The 25,351-nt window shown below is 49.3% G+C and overlaps 2 protein-coding genes across 4 annotated transcripts in view; one reads left to right on the top strand and one right to left on the bottom strand.

The window, feature by feature from the left end:
- Positions 1-1,733: 1,733 nt before the first annotated feature.
- Positions 1,734-10,134, top strand: GZF1 (GDNF inducible zinc finger protein 1). Of its 2 annotated transcripts, none has more exons than XM_059897398.1 (6): positions 1,734-1,902; positions 2,994-4,402; positions 5,553-5,647; positions 7,064-7,231; positions 7,666-7,823; positions 8,144-10,134. In XM_059897398.1, the coding sequence occupies exons 1-6, from the start codon at positions 1,747-1,749 to the stop codon at positions 8,477-8,479; spliced, it is 2,322 nt and encodes a 773-aa protein (XP_059753381.1). In that variant the 5' UTR covers positions 1,734-1,746; the 3' UTR covers positions 8,480-10,134. The 2 variants fall into 2 exon arrangements, with proteins under 2 accessions (XP_059753381.1, XP_059753382.1); XM_059897399.1 differs by lacking the exon at positions 1,734-1,902 and adding an exon at positions 1,909-2,090.
- A 1,335-nt stretch (positions 10,135-11,469) lies between these two features.
- Positions 11,470-25,351, bottom strand: part of NAPB (NSF attachment protein beta) — a 39,668-nt gene continuing 25,786 nt past the window's right edge. For both annotated transcript variants that reach the window (XM_059897673.1, XM_059897671.1), the window contains 6 exons: positions 23,730-23,785; positions 23,474-23,558; positions 16,508-16,612; positions 15,737-15,805; positions 15,352-15,402; positions 11,470-14,409 (listed from right to left, as the gene is read on the bottom strand). In XM_059897673.1, the coding sequence (XP_059753656.1) occupies positions 14,299-14,409; positions 15,352-15,402; positions 15,737-15,805; positions 16,508-16,612; positions 23,474-23,558; positions 23,730-23,785 (477 nt within the window). In that variant the 3' untranslated portion in view covers positions 11,470-14,298. The remainder of the gene's footprint in view (positions 14,410-15,351; positions 15,403-15,736; positions 15,806-16,507; positions 16,613-23,473; positions 23,559-23,729; positions 23,786-25,351) is intronic.

The raw sequence follows: 25,351 nt of genomic DNA, 5'->3' as shown, positions 1-25,351 counted from the left end.
TGGCTTCTGGAAATCCTCCTGAGATGGGGAGCGACAGCAGGATCCACTTCTGGGTGCACCTGGAGGTAGGAAGAGCCCGTAGGTGTGTGAGGAGGGCAGGGCTGTTCTGGAACCAGCAGAGTTCTGCCGTGTTTTTTAGCTGCAGCAGAAAGTAGAGATTGTATGGGTTTGTACAAATCAGAAGCTAGAAAGTAGGGCGGGAAAGATGGTAGAACTGCTTTGTCCTGTTTGGGCTCCACTGTGAACAGCGGCCGACCCACTTCCCCAAGGTCTGGCTTGTGCGCTGACTACACCCAGGGAGGTCAGGTGGGCACAGTGCCAGGTGTCACCGTAGGTGGCAGGGAGGGCGGGTGGCATGTGACCTGCGTGGAGGAGGAGCCAGGCCCAGGCAAGCTGAGCACCATCCTCTGCCACACGGCCTCCAGGCTTCCTGGCCCCGGGCTCCTTCTACCAGTGACACTGGGTCCATCAGGGCAAGGCCTCCCACTCTGTGGAAGCGCTTATAGCCCTAAACACAGACGCTGAAGGATGGTAAGTACAGTTATTTTCAAATGCTCCCTTTCCTCCCCCCCTGACAGCATGGAAAAGAGGCTGCTGTCCGAGACCTCCTTGCCTGGACCCTCTCACCCCGGCCCTGCTCCCCGTGTCCACACTGCATTCCAGCCGCTTCAGGCAGATGCTTTACAGGCTATGACAGAGACAGTAAGAGAGGGGTTGTTCTAGATCAGGGGTCCCTAACCCCCGGGCCGTGGACCACTACCGGTCCACGGCCTGTTAGGAACCTGGCCGCACAGTAGGTGAGCGGCGGGCAAAGCTTCATATGCAGCTCCCCATCGCTCACATTACTGCCTGAACCGTCACCTCCCCCCCCCACCACCAAAAAAACCTGTCTTCCACGAAACCGGTCCCTGGTGCCAAAAGGGTTGGGGACCGCTGTTCCAGATGATGACTGCGCAGAGGATCTGTCTCATTTCTGGATGTTGTCTACACTGCATAAACTGAACCGGAAGACACCGGATGAGAGATCGGCCCAGGGTTCGCTGGGCGTTTGGGAGAAATGAGGACAAACGGAGGCTCGGAGTAGCGACGTGAAGCCTCTGGGACGCGAGGGCCGGTACCCTGGGGTCGCCGGCGAACGGCCGACGGCGTGCACACACCCGGGAGTGGCGGCCGGAGCCCGAGGCTCGGAGGCTCTCGGAGCACAGACGGCCTCTGGTTCAGCTCCTGACTGCCCGCCCGCCTGCCGCGTGCCCAGAACGAACTCAGCCGCCCACTCTGCAAGGCTCCGCTGGGGATCCAACAACCGCTTCTTGCGGCACGTGGAGGCGCCGCGCCCTCTCCCCAAGCCGCGCCCACTCCTGCAACCTCCTCCCGCCGCCCCGCCCCCTCCTGCCTCCTCCAGCGCCCCGCCCCTCCACCTCCCTGCCCTCTCTCTCCGCCCGGCTCCTCCAGGGGCTCCACCCAATCCGGCGGACCCGCCTACCTGCTGTACTGCCCATGGGCTGGAGCCGGGGAGGGACCCACGCGAGACAGCGTGCGTGCCCCGCAGGTCACGTGACTTTCGGGGTGGGCCGGCCCTGCCCCCGCCGCGTAGCGAGAAGCGCAGAGCCGCCGGCACAGTGTTCTGCGCAGGCGCAGACCGTGGTTCGCGGCGGGTGACGCAATCCTGCGAAGCCGGCCGGGCGTACGGCGGCAGCGTGAGTCGAATCACGTAATTTCCCGAATGGGCTCCGCAGTGGGACGTGCATGCGCAGGTCCTCCTCTACCCGCGACGGACGGGGCCAGGCCCACCACGGCCAATCGGCGTCGCCCTCGCCGGCGCCGCGCCCCGCCCCCCGTCCGTCGGGCAGTCTGCTGGTCCCGGGGCCTAGTCCTCGGAAGCTCGTCGGCGGCGGCCGGTCGGTACGTGCGCGGCCCGCGGGGCGGAGGGCGCTAGGCCTGGGCTCCGAGTCGGGCTCGGGGGCCAGGCGCGGGCCGGGAGGCCGCCGGGGAGTCGGGGCTGGCCTGGCTGTCGGCGGACGAGGGCAGAGGCGGCCACCTGCGGCCATTGCCCCGCCGACCGGCGGGCGCTGAGGAGCTGGACCGGGCAGGTGAGGCCGGCCTCAGGGACCCGGACGAGCCTGGAGGCGGGCGGCAGATGCGGGAGCTAAAGGCGGGTGCGCCGGGGGGAGCGTCCGCGCCGGGTCCGGGAGGACGGATCCCCGGGCGGTCCGGGCCTGGCGGCGGGAAGGTGGTGCGCCGGGAGGCCCGAGTCCGCCCCGGCCGCCCTGTGACCTTGTCAGGGCCTCCCCCGTGACGCCTGCTCGAGGGTCGCCGGGACGGCCGGCGCGGCTGCAGCCCTCACGACGGCCTGTCAGTCTCCAGCACGGGAGCCACTGCGGCTCGGAGGGGTTGAGGGCCCTGCTCGGGGTAGCGCAGCTGTGCCCCCCCGGCGCAGTGACCCGCATCGCTTCTGTGCAGTGACGGTGACTCCACTAGGAGAGACTTAACGAGGTTGGAGAATGACTGTGAATTGTGGGCTACTTTCCATGAAATTTTCTTCTTATAAAGTAGTTTAGTTGGTTGTTTTCAAAGGTAGACAAGGTTTGCTCTCAGACCGTGGCCGCCATGTATTATATTTTGTTTTATTTGGTTTCCTGATCAAAGTAGTAGACATTATTTATTGTTGCTATAAATTCTGTTAGTTTGGGGGTCTGGGTCTGTAAGTAAATTACAAAATGACCTAGAGAAGCCAATTACTGCTTTAATGTGTTTCATTAATCATCACTTTAGGGCAGTCTTAGTCTGTTTTCATGCAAATATCTCATGAAGGTGCATCAGGGCTTCAGAAAAATGCTAAGAAGTGGCGCGTGACTTGAATCTGTACATGAAAAAAGTTAGGTTTAGGTCATTAATCAGTTTATTTCCTCTAAAGAACTGATATAATCCTCATAATTTTTAATCCTTCTACTTCAGAGGTTCATGCATGAATAATTCTTGGTTTGTTTTCAAAGCTGTTCCTGGGAAGAAGAAACATGGAGAGTGGTGCAGTTCTGCTGGAATCCAAGTCCTCCCCGCTTAACCTTCTGCATGAAATGCACCAGCTCCGCCTGCTGGGTCACCTGTGCGACGTGACTGTCAGCGTGGAGTACCAGGGCGTCCGGGAGGAATTCATGGCCCACAAGGCGGTGCTGGCAGCCACCAGCAAGTTTTTTAAGGAAGTGTTTCTTAATGAGAAGACTGCGGACGGCACGAGGACTAATGTCTACTTAGACGAAGTGCAGGTGGCTGACTTCGCTTCTTTTCTTGAGTTCGTCTACACTGCAAAGGTCCAGGTGGAGGAAGATCGGGTGCAGCGAATGCTGGAAATGGCAGAAAAGCTGAAATGTTTGGACTTATCTGAAACCTGTTTTCAGTTGAAGAAACAGATGTTAGAGTCGGTACTTTTGGAGTTGCAGAATTTCTCGGAGTCTCAGGAGGCAGAAGGGAGCAGCGGCTCCCAGGTCGCTGCTGCTGTCACCCCTGATGCTCGGGCAGGTGTGGCCGCAGACAGCCCTCTGGCCAACGGCGTCGCGGGTTCCTTGGATCCCCCAGCGGCAAGAATCGGCAACAGCCTGTTGCCAGATCTGCCCTCGAGGAAGTCCAGGGAGAAGCCAGACAAGAGAAAAGAGACCGCTAAGTCCCCCTACCCCAAGTTCAGAAGGGCTAGCGGGAGGCTGGCTGGGCGGAAGGTGTTCGTGGAAATCCCTAAAAAGAAGTACACTCGACGACTCCGAGAGCAGCAGAAGAGTGCCGAGCAGGACACCGGGGACCGTGGGGGCCCCCGGGAGCCCAGCCCAGACGCCGGGGGAACGGTGAAGGAGCTGGTCACAGTCGCAAAAGACGAGGAGGACGGCGGGGCTGGGGCCGAGGCGGAGGCAGTGCTGCCGAAGGCGGGGCAGGGGGAGGAGGAGGACGAGGACGAGGAGGAGGAGGGGGAGGAGGGGGCGGGGAGGCGGAGGAGCAACTTCCAGTGCACGCGCTGCGAGAAGGCCTTTCTGTACGAGAAGAGCTTCCTGAAGCACGTCCGGCACCACCACGGCGTGGCCACCGAGGTGGTCCACCGCTGCGACACCTGCGGCCAGACTTTTGCCAACCGCTGCAACCTGAAGGGCCACCAGCGCCATGTGCACAGCAGCGAGCGCCACTTCCCGTGCGAGTTGTGCGGCAAGAAGTTCAAGAGGAAGAAGGACGTGAAGCGGCACGTGGTGCAGGTGCACGAGGGCGGCGGCGAGCGGCACCAGTGCCAGCAGTGCGGCAAGGGCCTGAGCTCCAAAACGGCGCTGCGGCTGCACGAGCGCACGCACACGGGCCACAAGCCCTACGGCTGCACCGAGTGCCCGGCCACCTTCTCGCAGCCCTCGGCCCTCAAGACCCACCTGAGGTAGGCACGGGCCGCCTCGAACCCCAGAGCGCACGTGGAGACGTGGGGGGCGTGCCAGGAGGCGGCCGGTGTGGCTGCCTCGCGGGATGGGTCACTTCAGTTCGCTCCCTCGCAAAGTCGGGGGCTGCTTTGAGCCTCTGGATTCTCTCTCGAGGCAGAGATGCGGGCATGGCGCTCCCTGGGCGCGGGCCCGGCTGATGGGGACCCACGCCTCCCGTTCAGGCGCAGGGGCCTCTCCCACTCCTGGTGCTGAGGCCTCCCACCACCCTTGCCGAATGGGGCCAACGACCCCATCCCCCTTCCTGACCCTTCATTTGGGACTCAGTCCTGTGACCGGCTGGGTGGCGAGTCCCACTGAAGACCTCAGCAGGGCGACACTTCTCTGGGCTTGGAGAGTGCCTGCCACCAGTCAGTCTAAGCTCCAGGATTAGGACGGACAGGGATTCCAGTTACTGATTTTTGAAATGTAGGTGGGTGACATTCAGTTTTTAAATAAATTCCCTTCCAGTGCTCAGTACTTATGCTTGAAATCCAGACATAGCAGTTTTCTACTCTCCCCAGATCTGCCGTCATCCTGGGCCAGTCTAGGGGTGGGAGCTGCGTGTTCCTTGTCCTTTTACTGTCATTTATAGCCTGGCTCGGGAAGGGCTCAGTAAACATGGTGACAGCCACTCCATCCTTGCCCTGAAATGCCGTGCTTACGCATGCGCCCCAGGGACCGGCTGGCTTCATGTGTTGATAACAGTTCTTCCTAGACTGTTACGTCAAACTAGGAAAGGATGGTAAACATTTTGATCGCGTGGTACTTTTGTCAGCCATGGTTCCTAAGGTGTCTGTGGGTGACTATTTTCAATGAGGGAGCTTTATAAATACCACACAGTGCTGTTTGGTGTCGTAAACAGCCTGCAGAGGCACAGCCTGTGCCTGCACCTGGGGGCAGCACGTGGGGGGACTCGGCGTCTGGCGGGGATGTGGCGGTCTTGACTCGGGCAGAGACTGACTTGGGGGTGAGAGTCCTGGGCCTCGCCACCTTTCAGTCCTTCGCATTCGGGCTCCTGGAGCGAAGTGTCTCCCCAGGTGAGGGAGGAGATGGTAATGCAGAGTGAGCTTTGACACATCCTGAGTTACCCTCTGAATGTTGTGCTTTCAGAATTCACACGGGGGAAAAACCTTTCGTCTGTGATGAATGTGGTGCAAGATTCACTCAGAACCACATGCTGATTTATCATAAAAGGTGTCACACAGGTAAATACTCCGTCATGATTGAATGTCTTTCCTGGCTGTAGGAGGAAAACTGCAGTTTTCTTAATTTAGAAGTTGGCATCTGCCAAGTGGTTTAGGTTAAAGCCCTGATACGCTCTTCCGTCTCATAAGTGAGCATAAGTAAATGCATAAAATACGCCCGCTGCCTCCAGTGCTGTGTGCTTGTGGCCATGACCTCTGAAAGAAATTGCTCAGAATATGGGAAAAGCTATATGCTATTATCCCGCTTCCTGCCATTTCTAAGAACAGAGCATTAGAAAAAACCTGACTGTCCAACCCCAGGGAAGTGGTTCAGTAAATGGGTACATCCACCCTGTCCCGTCCCAGGCCCTTTTGACTAAGGTCTCTGAATATTAGGAAAAACGCCTGTTTGGCTGTCGACTTGAAAAATGCACAGCTGAGCATACAGTGAATCCCAGCTTTATTGAAAACCTGCAGAAATATAAAGTAGTTACATGATGTGTTAAGGTGGTGGAATTATGGGGTTTTCAGAATTTTTGTGGTACGATTTCATCAGGTGAGGGAGAACGTTTAAGCTCTTTATTCTGATTCTGTGCAGTGCTCCTGGGGTTCAGAGCCCTGGGGCGCGTGGAGTCTAGCTGTCGGGTACTGGGCTTATCACGCTAACCCAGTTCTTTCCTACTCCCGTTTAAAAATTTTTACTTCTTTGACTGTCCTGTGAGCCTCAAGTTCAAATGGTGAGATAGGTGAACCACTTAATGACGTGAATTAATAGACTAAAATGAGCAGAATTGGTGTCTGATGGAAGACTGGGGTCGGGGGAGGTCAGACCACACCGAAGGATTAAGTTAGAATCGGTCATTTGATTGAACATGCTAATATATTTGGATTTTATTAAAGCCAGTAGTTTTGTTTTGATGTTTGAGAAATCGGGGCACACCTGACAGGAGTCTGGTTTGTGGGCCCTGAGGGCCCCAACTGCGCAGCGTGAAGGGTGGACGCCCTCCTTGCCCTGACCCCACCCCGGGCGGCTGGGAGCTGCTCCAGGACCGCCCCACGTGTCCACCGCACAATCCTCTCCCTTCACGAGGGGCTTCTGTTCTGATAGAGACCCACAGAAGCCCTGTGAACAAGTCCAGCTGTTCCACCAAACCCGTTGTCGAACTGTTTTTCTTGTTTGGGATGACTGAATTTCCAAAACGTGAGCTGGCTGAATACGCTCTTTATTTCTAATCTACTGGAATCTTTCTTGGGATTTCCAGGGACATTTTACACCAACTTTCAGCAGGTAGCGAGCACTGGACACAGAGATTTTGTGACAGTTTTAACTAGAAAAGAACGCGCTGCCTGCCAGGGCACTTGGGAGGGTGGACCCCATCCTCTGCGTGTTCTAGCGCCCGTGTCACTTCTAACTTCGTGTCTCATGTCTCCGTGTAGGTGAGAGGCCTTTCATGTGTGAAACGTGTGGCAAGAGTTTCGCTTCCAAGGAGTATTTAAAACATCACAACAGGATCCACACTGGGTCCAAACCCTTTAAATGTGAAGTTTGTTTCAGGACTTTTGCTCAGCGGAATTCGCTTTACCAGCATATCAAAGTCCACACAGGTATGGCCGGAATGTCGCCAGAGAAGGGAGGTCAGTGTGGCAAGAAAATATCCCGAAGGTTTTAGATTTTCTGGAAAATTATTTGGAATTTAGCTTTAAGTCGTGCGTCCTAACAGCATTTAAACATTTTTGAGTGTCTAGTTTCTGGCTCTGACAAACTGGAAAGGTATGAATGTGTGAACCTGGATGTGGACGTGTGAACCTTTGAACACCTTGAGATTAGAATTAGGGGTGATGATCTGCACATGCTAGTGAACACCCCCCACCAGCGCAGGGTCACTTACGACTGGAAAGCTGTGGGTGAGGTCACGGACCCCTGGGGCTCCTGCACGGTCAGCTGCTCGTGCCCGTGTCGCCCTCCCCGTGGCGGCTCGGGACACGGGGCGGCCCAGAGCAGCCGGTAGCTCTCGTGTCCTCCGTCCCTTCCCTCCCAGGGGAGCGGCCCTACTGTTGCGACCAGTGTGGCAAGCAGTTCACGCAGCTCAACGCGCTCCAGCGCCACCACCGGATCCACACGGGGGAGAAGCCGTTCATGTGCAACGCGTGCGGGCGGACGTTCACCGACAAGTCCACGCTCCGGCGGCACACCTCGGTGAGCGGCCAGGGTGGCCCCCAGGGACGGTCGCTGGACGGCATAGCCGCCCACCCTCCCTTCCCTGAGGCCCTCGATCCGGAAGGGGGTCCCAGGGGAAGGCGGGGCTCTCCCTCCCCTGCAGCAAGAGCAGCCAAGCGGGGTGAAGCAGGGCCCGGGGCATGCTGAGTCCTTTCTGGCAGGGACCGCAGTGGCAGACACGTGTCTGACGGTTGGAGAAGGCTGTTGTACCTGGTAACCAGTGGCTGCGAATTGGGGGCTCTGCAGATCCTGGTTAGGGACATAGTGGGTGATCTCTCTGTTCTGCGTTTGGTCCGCAGATCCACGATAAGACAACTCCATGGAAGTCTTTCCTCGTCATCGTGGACGGCTCTCCCAAGAACGGCGATGGGCACAAGACTGAGCAGCCCGATGAAGAGTACACGCCGTCCAAACTCTCTGATAAATTGCTGTCTTTCGCAGAAAATGGCCATTTTCACAACCTGGCCACCGTGCAGGGCAGCATGCCTGCCGTGCACGATGACAGTCCTGCGGACCCGGCCTGTAAGTCGGACGGCCCAGTGGGGTCCCAGGACACGCTGCTGGCCACCACCATCAACGAGCTGAGCGAGCTGACGCCGCAGACGGACCCGGGCCCACACAGCTCCACTCTCTGACTCACGCAGACTAGAGCGCGGGGTCACCTGCCCCGCGGTCCCAGCCTTGCACCTGCGCCTGCATGCGTGAGGGCTGGATGCGAGCGTTCGTCAGGGGTCAAGAACTGTGGGCAAAGAAGTGGGCAAGGATGGCTTCCGCAGTTTCTTGAATTTCTGCTAACTTGCACGTCTCTGTCAAACCATTTCTCATGCTTTCCCTTAGAAATCCTGATCCGCGTGGTCTCAGCCACGCTTCATCAGCAAACAAGGCAGTTAACATAACCTCACTTAATTCTGGTGGAATCATCCTAATGCTTGATGACCTTGACATTCCTGAGGCTCCTGAGGCTGGGGTTACTGCTCAGCTTCCTCATGGAAGTTTATTTCTGATACTTTAAAGCTATTTTTCTGCCAAGCTGAAATAAAACTGGGACCATGTATTTATTTTCAGCTGTTTCTTTGCTGTTGAACTGAAGCCAGTCAGAGGTGCTCTGGGACCCTGGAATGGGGCTAAAGAGACAGATGACTGCACTTGTCCCCGTCTGCCCCGCCCCGTTCGTAGGCACTAAACTGAACACTTGTAAAGTAGCTGCTCACAGCACACATGCAGCTAGGAAGTTTGTCATAAAATGACCTGAGATGTGGCTACAGGTTTCATTTCTAAAAATCCAATTTAAAAAAGCTGTCCTACCAAAGACTAGCAGAAAACAGCGTAGTAGTTTTTGCAAAGAGGTGTGAAAAATTAAGCCAGGGGCTTGAGATCACTTGAAACATAGTGTAGTTACTTTATCCACAAGTAGCAGTGAGGTGGTGGTAGCCAATCTAAGAACACAGAGTACTGGTAGTTTTGCTAGGTTTTTTTGACAATTTCTGTGATTTTCAGAAACCCAGCATTTCTCATTAACATGTCTAGACGCTGACACAGGCAAGTCACTGGCACGCACGTTCCCCTGGGAGCGTGAGTGAATTCAGCAAAAGGGACCAAAAGCCTCTGTACACTCCTCTGATTAGCCTCAAGAGTGGACCATGGAACCGCCAACCTTGTCTTAAATGCACCTCTGTCTCATGCTGGCCTTTGGTAATTCCGCTGTCCTTACCCAGCCTGGCTCTTCTTGATCCAGTGGTGAGGGCAGGTCGCCACGTGCACAGTGCTTTGACTCATGTGTGACCCAGGTAAAAAGAGAAAGGGAATTGTCACTAGTTGCTCTTTTTCTTACATTTAATTTATTACGCTTGCTGTGAAAACAGTCATTTTCTAAGAGGAAGGGTACTTTATGCAAGTCCGGGATGAAGACACAGCTGCACGAGATGCCAGAAAAAGACCGAGGATGCTTTCTTCCCCGTGAGACGGTGACGTCAACACTGAAGGTGCCGAAGGCGTCCCAGGTGCTGACACAGGCTGCAGGCGGCAGTACCGAATCCACCTCCAGCTGTGACAGCGTCGCCCACTTGTGTTCACAGAGCAAAACAGTGACTCTCACACACATTTTACTCTCGAAAGGAGAACGAACCTGCCCGGCTAATGAACTGTTTCTTGGGGTAAAGTCATCTTAATGATGAGAAGAAATTTAAATAATAGATTATTTTGTTACCTCTCGGAATAATTTTTGTCTTGAATTTGTTTCTTTAGAAATTCTACAGAAAACTTTAATGTGTTAATAAATGTTTTGTAAAAATAGTTTTGCAAGTCTAAGTTTATTTCCATTATTAGAATTTAGGTTCTACAGAAATAAGATTCCTGATTCATACAGGCAGCTTCCTTAATTCCCTGGTCCTTGGAGTCTCGCCACCTCCGTGCACCGCACGTGTGTTCCTGACACGTGACAGGCCTGGCCCCGCATGCGCTCGGCCTCGGTAGCTGGTGCCAGGCGGCGCGGAGGGGCCCAGCCTCATCGCGGCCATGGTGACTGCGCCTCAGAGGCTCCTCCATCTACGGTCACTTCCCTGCTTCCCGGGAGGGGACAGGAGGGCTGCCGCCCCAAACCCTGCCGAAGATGCATCTCATCTCGGGGGTTTGTGGGGCGTCTCCGTTTCTCCCCATCCAGGTGCTGTGCTGCCACGTGACTGTCAGCCCCAGACGCTCAGGTCAGGCCACCAAGGCGGCGATTTCGCGCCTTCCAACCATTGTGTGGGAGACGCTCTCAGCCCAGACTCCAAAGCTCCCTTGCCTCTGCTTTTAACCAAAATTTGTTGTACAGAGTTTGAAAACAAAATTGGCCAGGTGGTGGGGTAAAACCTTTATTAAAGGTGATCTTCACAGAAATGTGGTTTTGCCAAAGGTGATCATCTAAACTGACCAATTTGAGTGTAAGTTATCATTTAATTCTAACCTGTTGTATATCTTGCCACAGCAGGGACATTTTTTGAGACCAAGCAAGTGTCTGTCCCCTTAACTGAACTTGATGGTGTTCCTGTCACTCTAAGTAACATTATTTCAGGCGAAAGTCCATTTGTCCACAGGCACCAAGACGGGCAGATGAATGCGGGCACAGGGCCGCCTGGCACATCCGTCACCCCCCAGCTGAGCCCCAGGAACTGCCCACTTCCCTCCACCAGTTTGCACGGGCCTCTGGGACCCTCACCGAGGCTGGCAAAACCCACCACGGGAGCTTCTGTTAGGAAGCAGAAGAGACATTTGAATGAGAAAGTAACCTTGAATATCAACAACTTGGCAGAATTCCTAGATGGGACGGCCTGTTCGACCATTCATTTTGAATTTGCCTCAAATGATCTTTGAGGGACCTGAACAAGGCCCTCTGACAGCGCCAAGTCAATGTGGCTCCACCAGGGGAGACGGGGCTTTGGGCCCCCGGCCTCCCCCTCCGAGGTCTCCTAGGGGCCATTCCTCCTTCAAGCCTGCCAGTGAGATCCCTGACCAGGCAGCAGGAGGGATGGGAACGGGGAGCCTGCAGAGCCCGGACGGCTGCTGCCCACTGCCCTGAACCCCGGGGGCCACCTTCCAGGACAGGAAGCCACTCCCGACCTGTGCAAACCAACCAGGAAACTCACCATACCGTTCACAACTTCAACTTTATTTACTGTACAGGTTCACATGAAACACACGGACTCTTTGCGAAGGTGGATTTATCATCACAGGATGAGTTCTCATAATACACCCTTCCCAACAGCGCGGCGGAGGAGGGGCCATGCCAGGCCGGGGCCCCGGGAGGCAGGCTGCGTGCCACAGGCCCCGAGAAAGCCATGGGGGTTGCCTCTGGGCATCTTAAATGCACGGTATCAGAGGAAACAATAAATGTTTACAGGGACATCATCACACAGGGTCACGACTGCAAGAATACTGCTTTCAAATCATTAAATAAAAAAGGAATTCACATAAGCTATAAAAACGCTGCCACAAAAAGCAAAGCTTTCCTGTAAGAAATTTTAACTCATTCTGACAATGAACTAAACACCATCTGCTAAAACACAAGGACTGTAACATAAATAGTCATTATACTTTGTTCATAAATAACGATCTATAAATCCTGGAAACCTGACCCGGGCTCTGAGTCACAGCACTGCCCACTTTGATGGAACATTTCAAGGGAGAAAGTCTGGATACTGTTAATGGGACTTTTTTCTGCTCCTTTTCCTGTTACGTTCTGGCAGGTCTGCTCTAGCCATTACAATTACAGTTTACTCTTTTTCACGTGAAATATTAAAAACAAAAACATCTTAACCCAGGCACTGATCCCAGTGTTCATTTCAACACAAACAACTCTGATGTGACAAAACACTGCCAATACTATTTCTCAAAACCACAGGTCTTCTGTCAGGGGTGCAGTATGAAAAGCTAATAAACAAACTGCCTTAAAAGACATCATTTGCTTTTTACTTTACGTGGTCAGACCAGGTTCCTTTAACAAGTGGGAACAAACCTTCCAGACTAACGACAGAGCGCACACGCTGGAGGCGAGGTTTACAGCCCCTCAGGTGGGACAGACCTGCAGCTGGAGGACACAGGCCCCACGCTCATCTCACCCAAGTGCTTCTGGCCGGTTGGCACTGGATTAGGTAGAGCAACAAAACCCCACTTTTCTCTCCAAGCGTTTTTTCATAGTTCCAACAGGAAGTGAAGAAGTACCAAGCGGCTCCATCCCAAAATGTCCCGAAACTGACAGCCAGCTTTCTTTTGAGAATCCCAGACCTCTGAAGGAAGGAAGGAATCCTCATCGGATGCCAGGGCCCAAGGTCAGAGCGCCCGCGTCTCCTGGTCCGTTCCCGCTGCCCTCAGCCAACACTGTGACATCACTGCCCTGCCTCTCCACCAGCACAGCCTGCACAAGCGACCCCGCAACTACGGCCACCGAATCCTCACGGCCGCCCACAGGGCTGCTCCGTGACCGGGTCCCAGCCGGCCCTTCTCAGCCTCCTTTCCTGCCACTTTCTGCTTCATCCCAGACGGACCTGTTCCCCATCCCCAAGCCTTCCTCCCCGCTCAGCCCTCAGCCTGGGCACACCCTCTATTTCTGCCCAACAGCAGCTACCAATCCCAGTCGAGGACCGTCCAAAAATGCAAACACCATTCAAATACCAGCTAACACTGACAGGACACAGGAAATTCCACTTACCTGTCAACACTGTCATTACCTGGCAATTAACACACATCAAACATAAATCATTTGTGCCTAAAAATATGCACACAGGAGATTCAGGAAACAAGACCACGTCTAAAGTACGATGTCGGCACATAACATTATGCGCAGGGATCAAGTTCACAAGTCAAAAGAGCACATATATAAGCCAAAATAATAGGACAGAATTCAAACACACAAGTTAAAACAACTCCATCAGCTAAGCGCAAGGTCCCCTCAGAAGCTAGTTGGGGTTCTTTTCCCAACTGAGCACAGTAAACCTCTGTACCGTATTCAGCCTACCAAGCCCATCACATCCAATTAATGGATAAAATGTATATGACACACAATTAAAAATTAAAATTAATGACACACAAGCTTCGACTGAGATAACCTCCCAGCCCTGATAAGCATGTACATGAGAGGGCACACGAGGTGCCCTCTCAACGTGGAAAAGTGTGTGAACACGGAAGTAAAGGGATGTGCCAGTTCAAACACCTTTCTATGAAGATGAAGCAAGGGTCCTGCCCAACTAAAAGTGGACACCATCTCCAGGAAAGGAAAACGCCCAAGTCTTCCAGATCCTGTATGTGTGTGCACTTGTATGTGAGATCAGGCCCACCTCCACACGCGTCCACACACATTACTAGGCAGTGCCAGGAAGCTCCCTCTTTTCCCACTGTAAGCGGCTGGCAGGCCCGGCTGATCTGAATTCTCACATGCATATTAGCTACAGAACGATATAAAAAGCAAAGAAACTGGTCACTAGCACCATCAAAAGAATCACAAGATAACAAAAAGGATAAATAATTTCTCACAAGGAAAGTCATAAACGCATTCCTAACAACGATCCTACGCTAAACACACAAATTTAGAGAATCCATCCGGGTGCAAGTTCACGGAGAACATGCAAAGCATCTGTTAGAACTGGGTTGGGTACTCAAGTCCAGGAAAAAGGACATAAAAATATGTGGCAAAATTAAACAGGAGCTCTGCACGTATCAAAATAACAGGAGTAAGATTCGGAAGCAGTTCTCGGAAAACTCTGGGGACTGACAAGCGGGAAACAGCCTGTCACGCTCGCAATACACACAGGAGCCGCCCACCCGTCCGCTGCATGGTGACACACATGGCGGCTTAAACACACACACATCATCAGGCTCATGTGCAACAAAATGAAGCCATTGAATGGGCATCCCATAATGATCACTGGCCCTAACACGAAACTAAAGAGGACTCAGCGGCATGCCACAGAGACACAGCGCTTCACTTGAGGTCTCCGTCTCCTTCCCCGTCCCCCTGGATGGACTTCTTGATGCGCAGCAGCATGGTGGTGAGCCACTGGTCCAGGCGGGATATCGAGTCAAATTCCTTCACCTGGTTTAAGGAAAGAGGAACAGGAATCATTCCATGGAAATACAATCAAACACAGAACTACACTGCCCCACACTGCTTAAACATTTACAGATCCACTAACTTTCTTCATTTAAAATCATTCATTCCAGTTTACAACTTTCTTCATTAGAAACTTTTTTTATATTGCTCTTATGCTAACAGGCAATGGTAAAACTCCATAACAGCCTTTATAACTGGATGAAGAGCACGTTTAGCGTGACAAAGGACACGAGACCCTGCATAAGAACAAGGGGACATGGAAAATTAATGTGGCTCCAGTATCCACTGAACACAAACAAACGTATTTGCAGCGAGGGAACATGTGGAAGCAGAATTCCTTTAACTCATTTCCACAAGTTATCGAAGAATGGACTTTCATAGGATGAAAAGGGTTTGGCAACAAAAGTTAAAGGGGAAACCTCGCCTTCCCACTATTGCTTCAAAGCCAGGATGAATGAATTAATGAAGGACACTAAGAAATTCGCTTGATTATAAACATAAGATGGAAAAAGATGGGAAAACAGGAAATTGATGAATGTAAAAATAATTTTCCCATTTACTTTATGCCAAGAATAACAAACTCTCATTGCTTTGTTTTTATGTTTTAAATTTAAGTGATTAGATTTCACTGATTTTACTTGACACTTATTTATGGATCAGATTATTTTCCATAGAAAACATCCAAACAACAAGTCATAACATCATGTGATATGTATTTGCCTCACAGCTAAATTCAGCACAGCTCATAGAACTGTCTAATTGTGAAGGCTGGTGGGATCTAAAAACATGCCTTTTGGAAAACACAACATAGGTGTAGTGCAATAATGTCCAAATAAATGTTCAGCATTTACACGATGAAAGGGAGAAGTTGTTTCTGTAATGTAAACTTTCAGAGAACATGCTAAATCCCAAAACCGAACGTACTGCTTCCGTGTAAGCTTCACTGTTCTGCTCTTCGTGAGCTTCTAGAAGTTTCTGGGAACATAAATACAGAAAAATTAGTTTGGTAAGCTAAAAAGTTCCATCTATGAATGGATACTTTAAATACGAAATAGCCTTCGCATCACACTAACCGATGTTGCCAAATGACTTACAAAAATGGGGAAATTTTCAAATACAAGTCAAGAGTTACCCCGAGTCAGGGATCCAGCCTTGTGCTAACGTGCCTGACCCGCCAGGTTAAGAGCAGTGCGCGCCTGACCCTAACGGCACCTGAGGCCTAGTGTGCAAGAGCAGGAAGGCACGGGGCTGCTCAGTGAGCAGATTCACTGGATGAAAACGTCACTGTATCCCAGCCCCACCTACTTACTTTCAATAACTTGCATTCTCTCGAATCAGTGAACGCCGGAAACATTTCCTCGTATTTCTCCAGAGCAAGCTGGGAAAGAAAACCACTCGTTAACATCTGAGTCACTGAACCAGGAAACGAAGCTTTGACATTCTACTAACTTCAGTACGATTTATTTACATCCTACTTAATTATCAGACTCAACATCAAAATCAACCTGTGTTGATCAAACCTGTTTATTGTGAATTTCAATTTCAGTTAAGAATAAACTTATAAACCAGTTTTTCCAAATGAGGTTGCTGTGGGGAAGACCACGTGAGCCAGATCCAATGTTCGGACCTCCCAGAGCAGGCATCTATTTTCACGCGCTGGAGGAGGCTCTGCCCAGAGCCCGGGGCCCTAACCCCGACCCCGAGGACACCAAGGCTGCCCTGTCCCTGCCTCCACCTCCAGCTCTCTCTTTGCTTTTCTCCCAACCCTCACCCCAACTCCATTTCTGAGTTTAAAAAAAGACATGATTCTGCTTTTACTGTCTCCCCTCAGCCCCTAATTTCTTTAAACCAAAACTACTGAAGGAAGTGTGGCCCCCAGGGGGCGTTCACTTAAGAGAAGAGCCTCAGCAGCTGTCACTCCAGCTGCGGTACCACAGCCAGGACAGGTCAGAGCGTCACCCTCCATGTTGCTTTTCACGTACGCAGCACAGTCTTGCTCCGAGCGGGTATCACGGACAGCGGCTGAGCACCTGTGCTTAGGGGTGAAGCACATCAGAACCCACGCCGCAGGGGCCCTCACCTTGGCATTCAGCTCATCCACTATGAAGTGACAGAGGGCAGCTTTAAAGAAGTAATCCTTTGCACTGTACTTCAACAAAGGGTTATCCATGGTGTTGGCCCCAACCTAGGCACAGAAAGTGGGGTCAGAGTGAAAAGGTTTGCCCTCCTACACTAGGCATGCTGACCCTCATCTACTCTTTAGCAAGTACTCTGCATCTTACGTTAGTTAAGCTATGAAATCCATTCTTTTAACAACCCAAAGCCATGTACCAGAAATGTTACTAGACAAAAAACCAATATTTAAGACATAAAGTGCTGACCTGTTAAAAAAAGACTCAGCAGAATTCCACATCCAGGAGGATGGAACAGATGTGCTGTCCTCTGTCCCTCCTGCTAAGTACAACTAAAAGCCCTGGATCTTTTATATGAAACTAACGTAGGGAGACTGAAAGGTGGAGAGAGGAGCAGACCAGCCAGGGACACAGGGCAAACACGGCAGGGAGTTCCCCTGGTTTTTCTTTTTCTTGCATAAATCCCTGACTTGGAACAGAAAAAGCCAGCAACCCATAAATGCCGGTGGGTGCAGCGAAAGAAAGAGAGAGAATAGATGAAAGCCTGCTTTCTCCAGCCAGAGGACCAGGAGAGGGGCAGCTAGCAAGACAGAAAATGTTTAGATGACACCTGCTCTGATCCACCCCACTCACAGCAGCAAAAGCCAAAGAGGAAGACAAGATGCCCATCCTCCTGGGAGAGCCCCACTCTCCTGCCAAGGAGGCCAGAGCAGGAGCCAGCCTGCGCCCCCATCACAGAGGCACTGGAGACCACGTGGGGCCTGCGTCACCTCCTCCCAGTGGGAAAGAGGCCCCCTCATCTCCCAGCTGGCATGGATTCACCTTTACCTGCTGGTAACCAGGCGGTCGGGTGGGGAGCTTGAACCCTACCTCCACCTGGCAGGAGCGAGGCCATACCCCTTCAGTGCCAAAGAAAACCAGCTGAGACAGGAGGTATAACACAATGTAAGAATATTCAGTTTTCAATTAAAACTCACTTGCAATACCGAGAAAAGGGAACATCTCAAGTTGAATGAAAAAAAGACAACGAATCAGAGTGAAGTAAGTCAGAAAGAGAAAAATAAATATCGCATATTAACGCATATATGTGGAACCTAGAAAAATGGTACAGATGAACTGGTTTGCAGGGCAGAAATTGAGACACAGATGTAGAGAACAAACGTATGGACACTAAGGGGGGAAAGTGGTGGGGGGTGGTGGTGTGATGAATTGGGCGATTGGGATTGACATGTATACACTGATGTGTATAAAATGGATGACTAATAAGGACCTGCTGTATAAAAAAATTAAATTCAAAAAAAAAAAAGACAACTAATAAACGACAGCTCTCACATAGCAGAGATGTGAGACTTATCTAACAGATTTTAAAGGGGCCTTCCTAAAATGCTTCCACAAGCCATTAGAAAATTCCTTGAGACCAGAGGAAAACCAAAGCATCAACGAAGAAAAATTCTCAGCAAGAAACCCCAGAAGATACAAAGAAGAAATGAGTGGACACTTCAGCACTGAAATACACAATAACTGACATAAAAAGTGGATGGGTTCAACAGCAGATCCCATGGAACAGAGGAAGGACTCAGTGAACTGATGGTAGAACATTAGAAATTACTCAGTCTGAACAACAGAGAGCAGACAGACCCAGAAAAGAGGAGCAGAGCATCGGGACATATAGGATGATAAAACAAGGCATAATATCTGGGCTGTCTGAGCCACAGAAGTGGGGGAGAAAGAGGGAGTGGCTAAAAAAGCACTTGAAGAAATAACAGCTGAAAATTTCCTAAATTTGGCAAGAAACAAACATAAACCTACAGATTCCAGAATTTTACTGAAATCCAAACAGCATAAAAGCAAAGATACCCATGCTAAGCCACATAAACTTCTGAAAACTGAAGACAAAGGAAAAACTTTTTGAAAGTAGCAGAAAGAAACACCACCTCACCTACAGGGAAAACAGCTTGAATGACAGCAAACTTCTCATTAGAAATCACGCTGGTCATAAGGGCACATTTTTCAAGCACTGAAAGAAAAGAGCTGTCAACCCAGAATTGTATACCCAGGGAAGATATGCTTTAGGAATGAAGGGGAAATCAAAACATTCCCAGATGAAAGAACACCAAGAGAAAGTTTCGCCAGCAGACCTACCCTAAAAGATTAGCAAAAGGTTGTTCTCTAAGTAGAACAAAATACAGGAAGGAATCCTGGAACATCAGGAAGAAAGAACACATTAAGCAAAATATGGGAAAATACAATGGGCTTTTCTCCTCCTCCTGAGTTTTCTAAATTAAGTTGGATGATTGAAGTAAAAATTGTAACAGTGACTGATGTGTTTCTAAAAGTGTGTAGAGGAATTAAAGACAATTATATATTGGATGGGGGAGGATAAAGGAACGGAAAGTAAGGTAAGATTTCTGTATTTCACTGGAACTGAAAAAATGATGACACCATTAGCCTGTGATACTTTATGTAAATATAATACCTATAGCAATCACTACAAAAGCTATTTAAAGAGATACACCCAAAAACACTACAGGTAATCAAAAACCCCCTGGAAGGTAGGAAAAAGGAAACAGAAAAACAAAAAGCAGAGGATAAACAGAAAACAAAAAAAATAAAATGGCAGACTTTAGTTCTAATACATCAATAATTACATTAAATGTGAATGGTCTAAACATACCAATTAAAAGACAGAAACTGGCAGAGTAGATTAAAAATATGACCTAACTCTATGCTGTTTACAACAAACGCACTTCAATTATAACAATATAGGCAGGCTGAAAGAAAAAGGATGTATAAAGATATATCATGTAAACATCAATCAAAAGAAAGCTGGAGAGGCTATATTAGTATCAGATAGACTTCAGAGCAAAGAAAATAACCAGAGACAGAGGGGGACACTATATAATGATAAAAGGGTCAGCCCAACAAGAAGACACAGCAATCCTAAATATGTATGCACCAAACAGAGCTGCAAAATATTGTGAAGCAAAGACTGACAGAAATGAGAGATAAACAAATCCACGGTGATAGTTAGAGACTGTAACACTCCACTCTCAACAACAGAAATAGACAGAAAATCAGCAAGTATACAGAAGAACTCAACAACGCCATCAACCAAGAGGAGCTAATCAACATTTATAGAACATATCACCCAGCAACAGCAGAACCACAGAATATATGCCAAGACTATATTCTGGGCCATAAAACAAACTTCTAAGAATTGAAATCACACAGAGTGTATTTTCCAGCCACAACAGAATCAAACTAGAAATCAACAACAGAAAGATAACAGGAACACCTCCAAACACTTGGGAATTAAACAAAACACTGATAAATAATCCATGGAAATCAATAAATAAAATAAATAAAAATAAAACAATGTAACAGAACTGTGAGACACAGTCAAAGCAGCACTTAGAGGGAAATTGAGAGCACTAAAAATGCCCACACAACAAAGAGGAAAATCAATTAGCTAAGCTTCTACCCTCAGTGCCCTAAAAAAGAAGAGCAAAATAAATCTGAAGAAAATAGGATAGAAATCAGGATAACAATAGGAATCAATGAAACTGAAAACAGAACGATAGAGCAAAATCACTGAATTCTACCAAATGTCTAAAGAATTAACACCAATCCTTTACAAACGCTTCCAGAAAAGGAAGAGGAAGGAACACTTTCTAACTCATTCTGAGGCCAGTATTACCTGGCTACCAAAGCCAGACAGACATTACAAGGGAAAATTAAAGGTCAATATCCCTTACGAATACAGATGCAAAATCCTGAACAAAACACTAGCAAACTAATTCCAGCAACTTACAAAAAGGATTACACACCATAACTATGTAGTAAAGGATTAATTTTGTCCAAAGTGCCTTTGCCCATGATTCCTGGTAGAAAATCCCTAAGCCTCTGGAATGTCCTGCCTGAAAGAGTGTTTTTGTTTACCCAGGGGTCTTAGACCATGTAGTTTAGCTCAACCTATGGAGGGACTGCAGAATAAGGCCAACCATGTTCAGGTGAGTTTCTTCCCCAGTGGCAACACCCTACACACGCTTTCACACATCGCTGTTGGGAGAGGTCAGTGCTGTCTGCACAGTTGCACAGTTCCACAGTCCCAGTCTGGGCAGGACAACAGGACGCTCACACTCAGGGCTCTGCTGACCTCCTCTCTGCACCTCTTCCTTTGGCTGATTTGGGTCAGCATCCTTCAGCTATAATAAACCATAACTGCAATATAGCAGCTTTCACTGCGTTCTGTGAGTCCTTCCAAAGAATTATCAAACCTGAAGGTGCTCTTGGAGACCCTGAAACTTTTCAACAACCAAGCAGGATCTATCCCAGGGATGGAAGGTTGGGCCAACAGATAAAAATCAAGCAATGAAAGACACCATGTTAACAGAATAAAGGACAAAAACCACATGATCATCTCAAAAGATGCAGAAAAAGCACCTGACAAAAACCAATATGCTTTGATGATAAAAACAACAAACTGGGAGAAGGAAACTTCCTCAAACTGATAAAAGGCATCTGCAAAAACCCACAGCTGACATACACTCAATGGTGGAAGACTGAATGCATTCCTTCTAAGACAGGAACAAAACAAGGATGTCTGCTCTTACTACTTCTACTGATCATCGTTCTGGAGGATCAAGCCAGAGCAAATGACAGGAAAATGAAGTAAAAGGCACGCAGATCAGAGAAGTAAAACTATCGCTACTTGCAGAGGACATGATTTTGTATAAAGAAAATTTAAGGAATCCATAAAAACTCATTAGAGCTAGTAAACAAGTTCAGCAAAGTTGCAGTAAATAAAATTAGCAATTAAAATCAGAAAAGAAAATTGAGAAAACAATTTCATTTACATAGCATCAAAAAGAATAAAATACTTAGAGGAGTACATTTAACCAAAGATATGCCATACTTGCACACTATAAAACTCTGAAACATTGTTGAACAAAATTAAAGCTGATCTAAATAAATGCAAAAGCACCCTGAGTTCACAGATTATAAGACTTAATGTTAAAATGACAATACTTTCATCAAAATCCCAGCTGACTTTTTAGCAGAGGTTGACAAGCTGATCCTAAAATTCATGTGGAAATGCAAGGGACCCCAAATAGCCAAAACAATCTTGAAAAAGAAGGACCAAGTTGAGGACTCACATCTCCTGATTTTAAAACCTACCACACAAAGCCACAGTAATCAAAACAGTGTGGTACTGGCATAAAGACAGAAAACCAGTAGAATAGAATAGAGAGCACAGAAATAAACCCTCATTTATATGGCCACATGACTTTCAACAAGGGTGCCAAGACCCTTCAACGGCAAAAGGACAGTGTATTCAACAAACAGCGCTGGGAAAACTGGACGTGCACACGCAAAAGAATGAAGTTGGACCTTTTACCTTCACCACGTACAAAAATTAACTCAAAATGGATGAAAAACATAAACCTAAGAACTAAAATTATAAAACTCTTAAAATGAAACATGGGGAAACACTTCAGGACATTGGATTTGGTAATGATTTCTTGGATCTGACATGAAAAACACAGGCAACAAAAGAAAAAGCAGACAAATTGGACTTCATCAGGACTTAAAACTTTATGCATCAAGGGACATTAATAACAGAGTAAAAAGGCAACCCACAGAATGGGAGAAAGTATTTGCAAATCACATATCTAATAAGAAATTAATATCCAGAATATATGAAGAACTTCTAAAACTCAACAGAAAAAAACAACCCAATTCAAAAAGGGACAAAGAGGGACTTCCCTGGTGGCACAGTGGTTAAGAATCCGTCTGCCAATGCAGGGGACACGGGTTCGAGCCCTGGTCCGGGAAGATCCCACATGCCGCGGAGCAGCTGAGCCCGTGCGTCACAACTACTGAAGCCCGTGTGCCTAGAGCCCGTGCTCTGCTACAAGAGAAGCCACCACAATGAGAAGCCCGTGCACCACAACAAAGAGCAGCCCCCACTCGCCGCAGCTAGAGAAAGCCTGAGTGCAGCAATGAAGATCCAATGCAGCCAAAAATAAATAAATAAATAAATTTTAAAAAAAGGACAAAGAAACTCAACAAATATTTCTACGATGAAGGTATACAAATGACCAATAAGCACATGAAAAGATTCCCAACATCACTAATCACTAGAGAAATGGATATCGAAAACACAATGGGATATCACTTCACACATTAGGGTAGCTATTGTTAAAACAGAAAACAAGTGTTTGTGAGGCGTGGAGAGCTGGAACATGTGCACACTGACAGAGGGAATGTAAAATGGTGCAATCTGGCAGTTCCTCAGATAGTTAAAAAGGGACTTGCCGCATGACCCAACAATCCCAATTCTAGGTATATAAACTAGAGAACCGCAAACATGCCCCCCAAACCTGAACACAAATATTCTTAGCTGCATTATTCATAATACCCCCAAATGCAAACAGCCCAGATGTCCATTAACTGACAAATGGTTAAACAAACTATGGAGTATTACAGTCACCCCTCGGTATCCAGTTTGGAGTGACCCCTCCAAACTGTGGAGTATTACTGTCCCCCCCTCGGTATCCAAGGGGGACTGGTTCCAGGACCACTGAGATACCAGTGTCCACGGATGCTCAAATCCCACAGTCGGCCCCCCATATCCGAGGTTCCACGTCCACGGACTCACACACCACGGGACTGGGAGGAGGGGAGGATGGGATTTTTTTGTGCGATGATGGAAGTATTCTAGAACCAGGCAGTGGTGCTGACTACACAACTTTGTGAATATATGCAAACTCACTGATGCGTACTCTTTAAGAGGCTGAATTACATGATACATGAATTATATCTCAATAAAAATCATTACTAAATAAAAAGCTGAATTTAAAAAGAAGATTCAGAATGCCTTCTGCCGGAAGCTGCGCAGACTGCAGCCTCACCTGCTCGAAGATCTCGATGGCCTTCTGGTACTGCTCCAGCTGGGCGGCGTACGCAGCCACTTTCAGCAGACATTTGTTAGCCGAGCTGAAACCGAGAACCAGAGCAGAGAGAAAACACTCCCGAAGAGAAATGACAAGACATCTCAGTGCACCTTCACGTGGTATGATGCAAGGGGCTCCCAGAGCAGAGTGAAGGTCTGTCTTTTATTACATGTAACAAAACCCACTGAATTATATCAAGAAAAATAATACTTGCCTATTGGATTCTTCCCCTTTGTAATAATCAGCTGATTGTTCGTAATGGGCGATAGCCTGCAAACACACACACGTTTTATTCAAACTATTTGTTTGAAGAGTTGCATTTAAAAACTACATTTGCACAGATATTTTTCCTATAAATAAACCTTTTCCAGCAACAAATCTTTCACAACCCGGCCTGATTTATTTTGGGAACACAAGAAAGCATGCGCTTCCCAGCAGATGGCTTGCTGTCCATCAAAATCTCTTCTTCCCTACCTCCCACCCGACAAATGCCCTGCCACCCCGTCTCCCCAGGCCTGCTGCAGTTAGGCGCAGCCAGGTGACCTGTCCTTCCCAATGGGATGTAAGCAGACACGCTGTGGGCCACCTCCAGACGTGGCCCACACATCTGACTCTGCAGCCTTCTCCAGGCCTGTCCCCTTCCCGTGAGCTGGAAAGGCAAGGGCCACGTCTAGTGATGCTGGAAGCCGCAAACTGAACATGGCAGCCCTTCTGTCAGCCTGGTTCCCAAGTGATGTCCCCACCACCGCCAAACCCCAAGCAGTGACAGTGGACTGTTATTTCAGAGACGTGTGAGGCCCTATTCCATTCAGATCTATGGCTTGCTGCAGCAGCACAGACGTTCCTCACGGATACCTAAGGGTCATCCAGAATAAAGGTGTTGCCGTCCACCTAAGATGGGGGGAGCTGTGAACAATCAAGTGGAGAGGAAACAGGCTGCAGCTTGGAAAGCTAGAAGCCCTGGTCATGCTGCGGCTTAAGACTTAGTAAAATCGGGCTTCCCTGGTGGCGCAGTGGTTGCGAATCTGCCTGCCAATGCAGGGGACACGGGTTCGAGCCCTGGTCTGGGAAGATCCCACATGCCGCGGAGCAACTGGGCCCGTGAGCCACAACTGCTGAGCCTGCGCGTCTGGAGCCTGTGCTCCGCAACAAGAGAGGCCGCGATAGTGAGAGGCCCGCGCACTGCGATGAAGAGTGGCCCCCGCTTGCCGCAACTAGAGAAAGCCCTCGCACAGAAATGAAGACCCAACACAGCCAAAAATAAAAATTAATTAATTAATTAAAAAAAAAATCACATTCTAAAGTATTTAGGGAAAAAAAAAAAAAAGACTTAGTAAAATCAAGCACCTGACAGCTCAGAAAGCAGAACCGTGCCTGCTGGAGCAGTGACCCCATGGTTAAACATAATGGGCTACCCGGCTAAGATGAAGAATAACGATACAAAGTATCAGTACGAAAGTTCTTCATGAAATGGTAAATAAAAACAGTCAGAAAAGAGTATATACAAATACAGACAAGTGGAGGAAACACCTGGAATCCACCCTTCTGGAGCACAGTCAGAGCCCTCTCTCTCTCTCTCTCACACACACACACACACACACACACACACACACGCGCGCGCGCGCACGCTTTACTCTCCCACTACACCATTAGCTCTGAGGGCAGGCAGGCCCACGCGGCTTTGCTCTCAAGCCCAGTGCGACGCCTGTCACACAGCGGGTGCTCAGCAAACGGGTGCTGAGGGGACGTGGGCAGCTGCATTTCACAGGCGGTCCGGATTACACTACCAGCACCATCATGACTGATGGGAATGCCTACCAAAGAAAGGTTTCCCAT

Source organism: Balaenoptera ricei, chromosome 15, assembly GCF_028023285.1.
Source record: "Balaenoptera ricei isolate mBalRic1 chromosome 15, mBalRic1.hap2, whole genome shotgun sequence".
NCBI classification, from domain to species: domain Eukaryota; kingdom Metazoa; phylum Chordata; class Mammalia; order Artiodactyla; family Balaenopteridae; genus Balaenoptera; species Balaenoptera ricei.
Note: the sequence above shows the minus strand (reverse complement) of the source record. Positions and strands in the feature narration are given on the sequence as shown.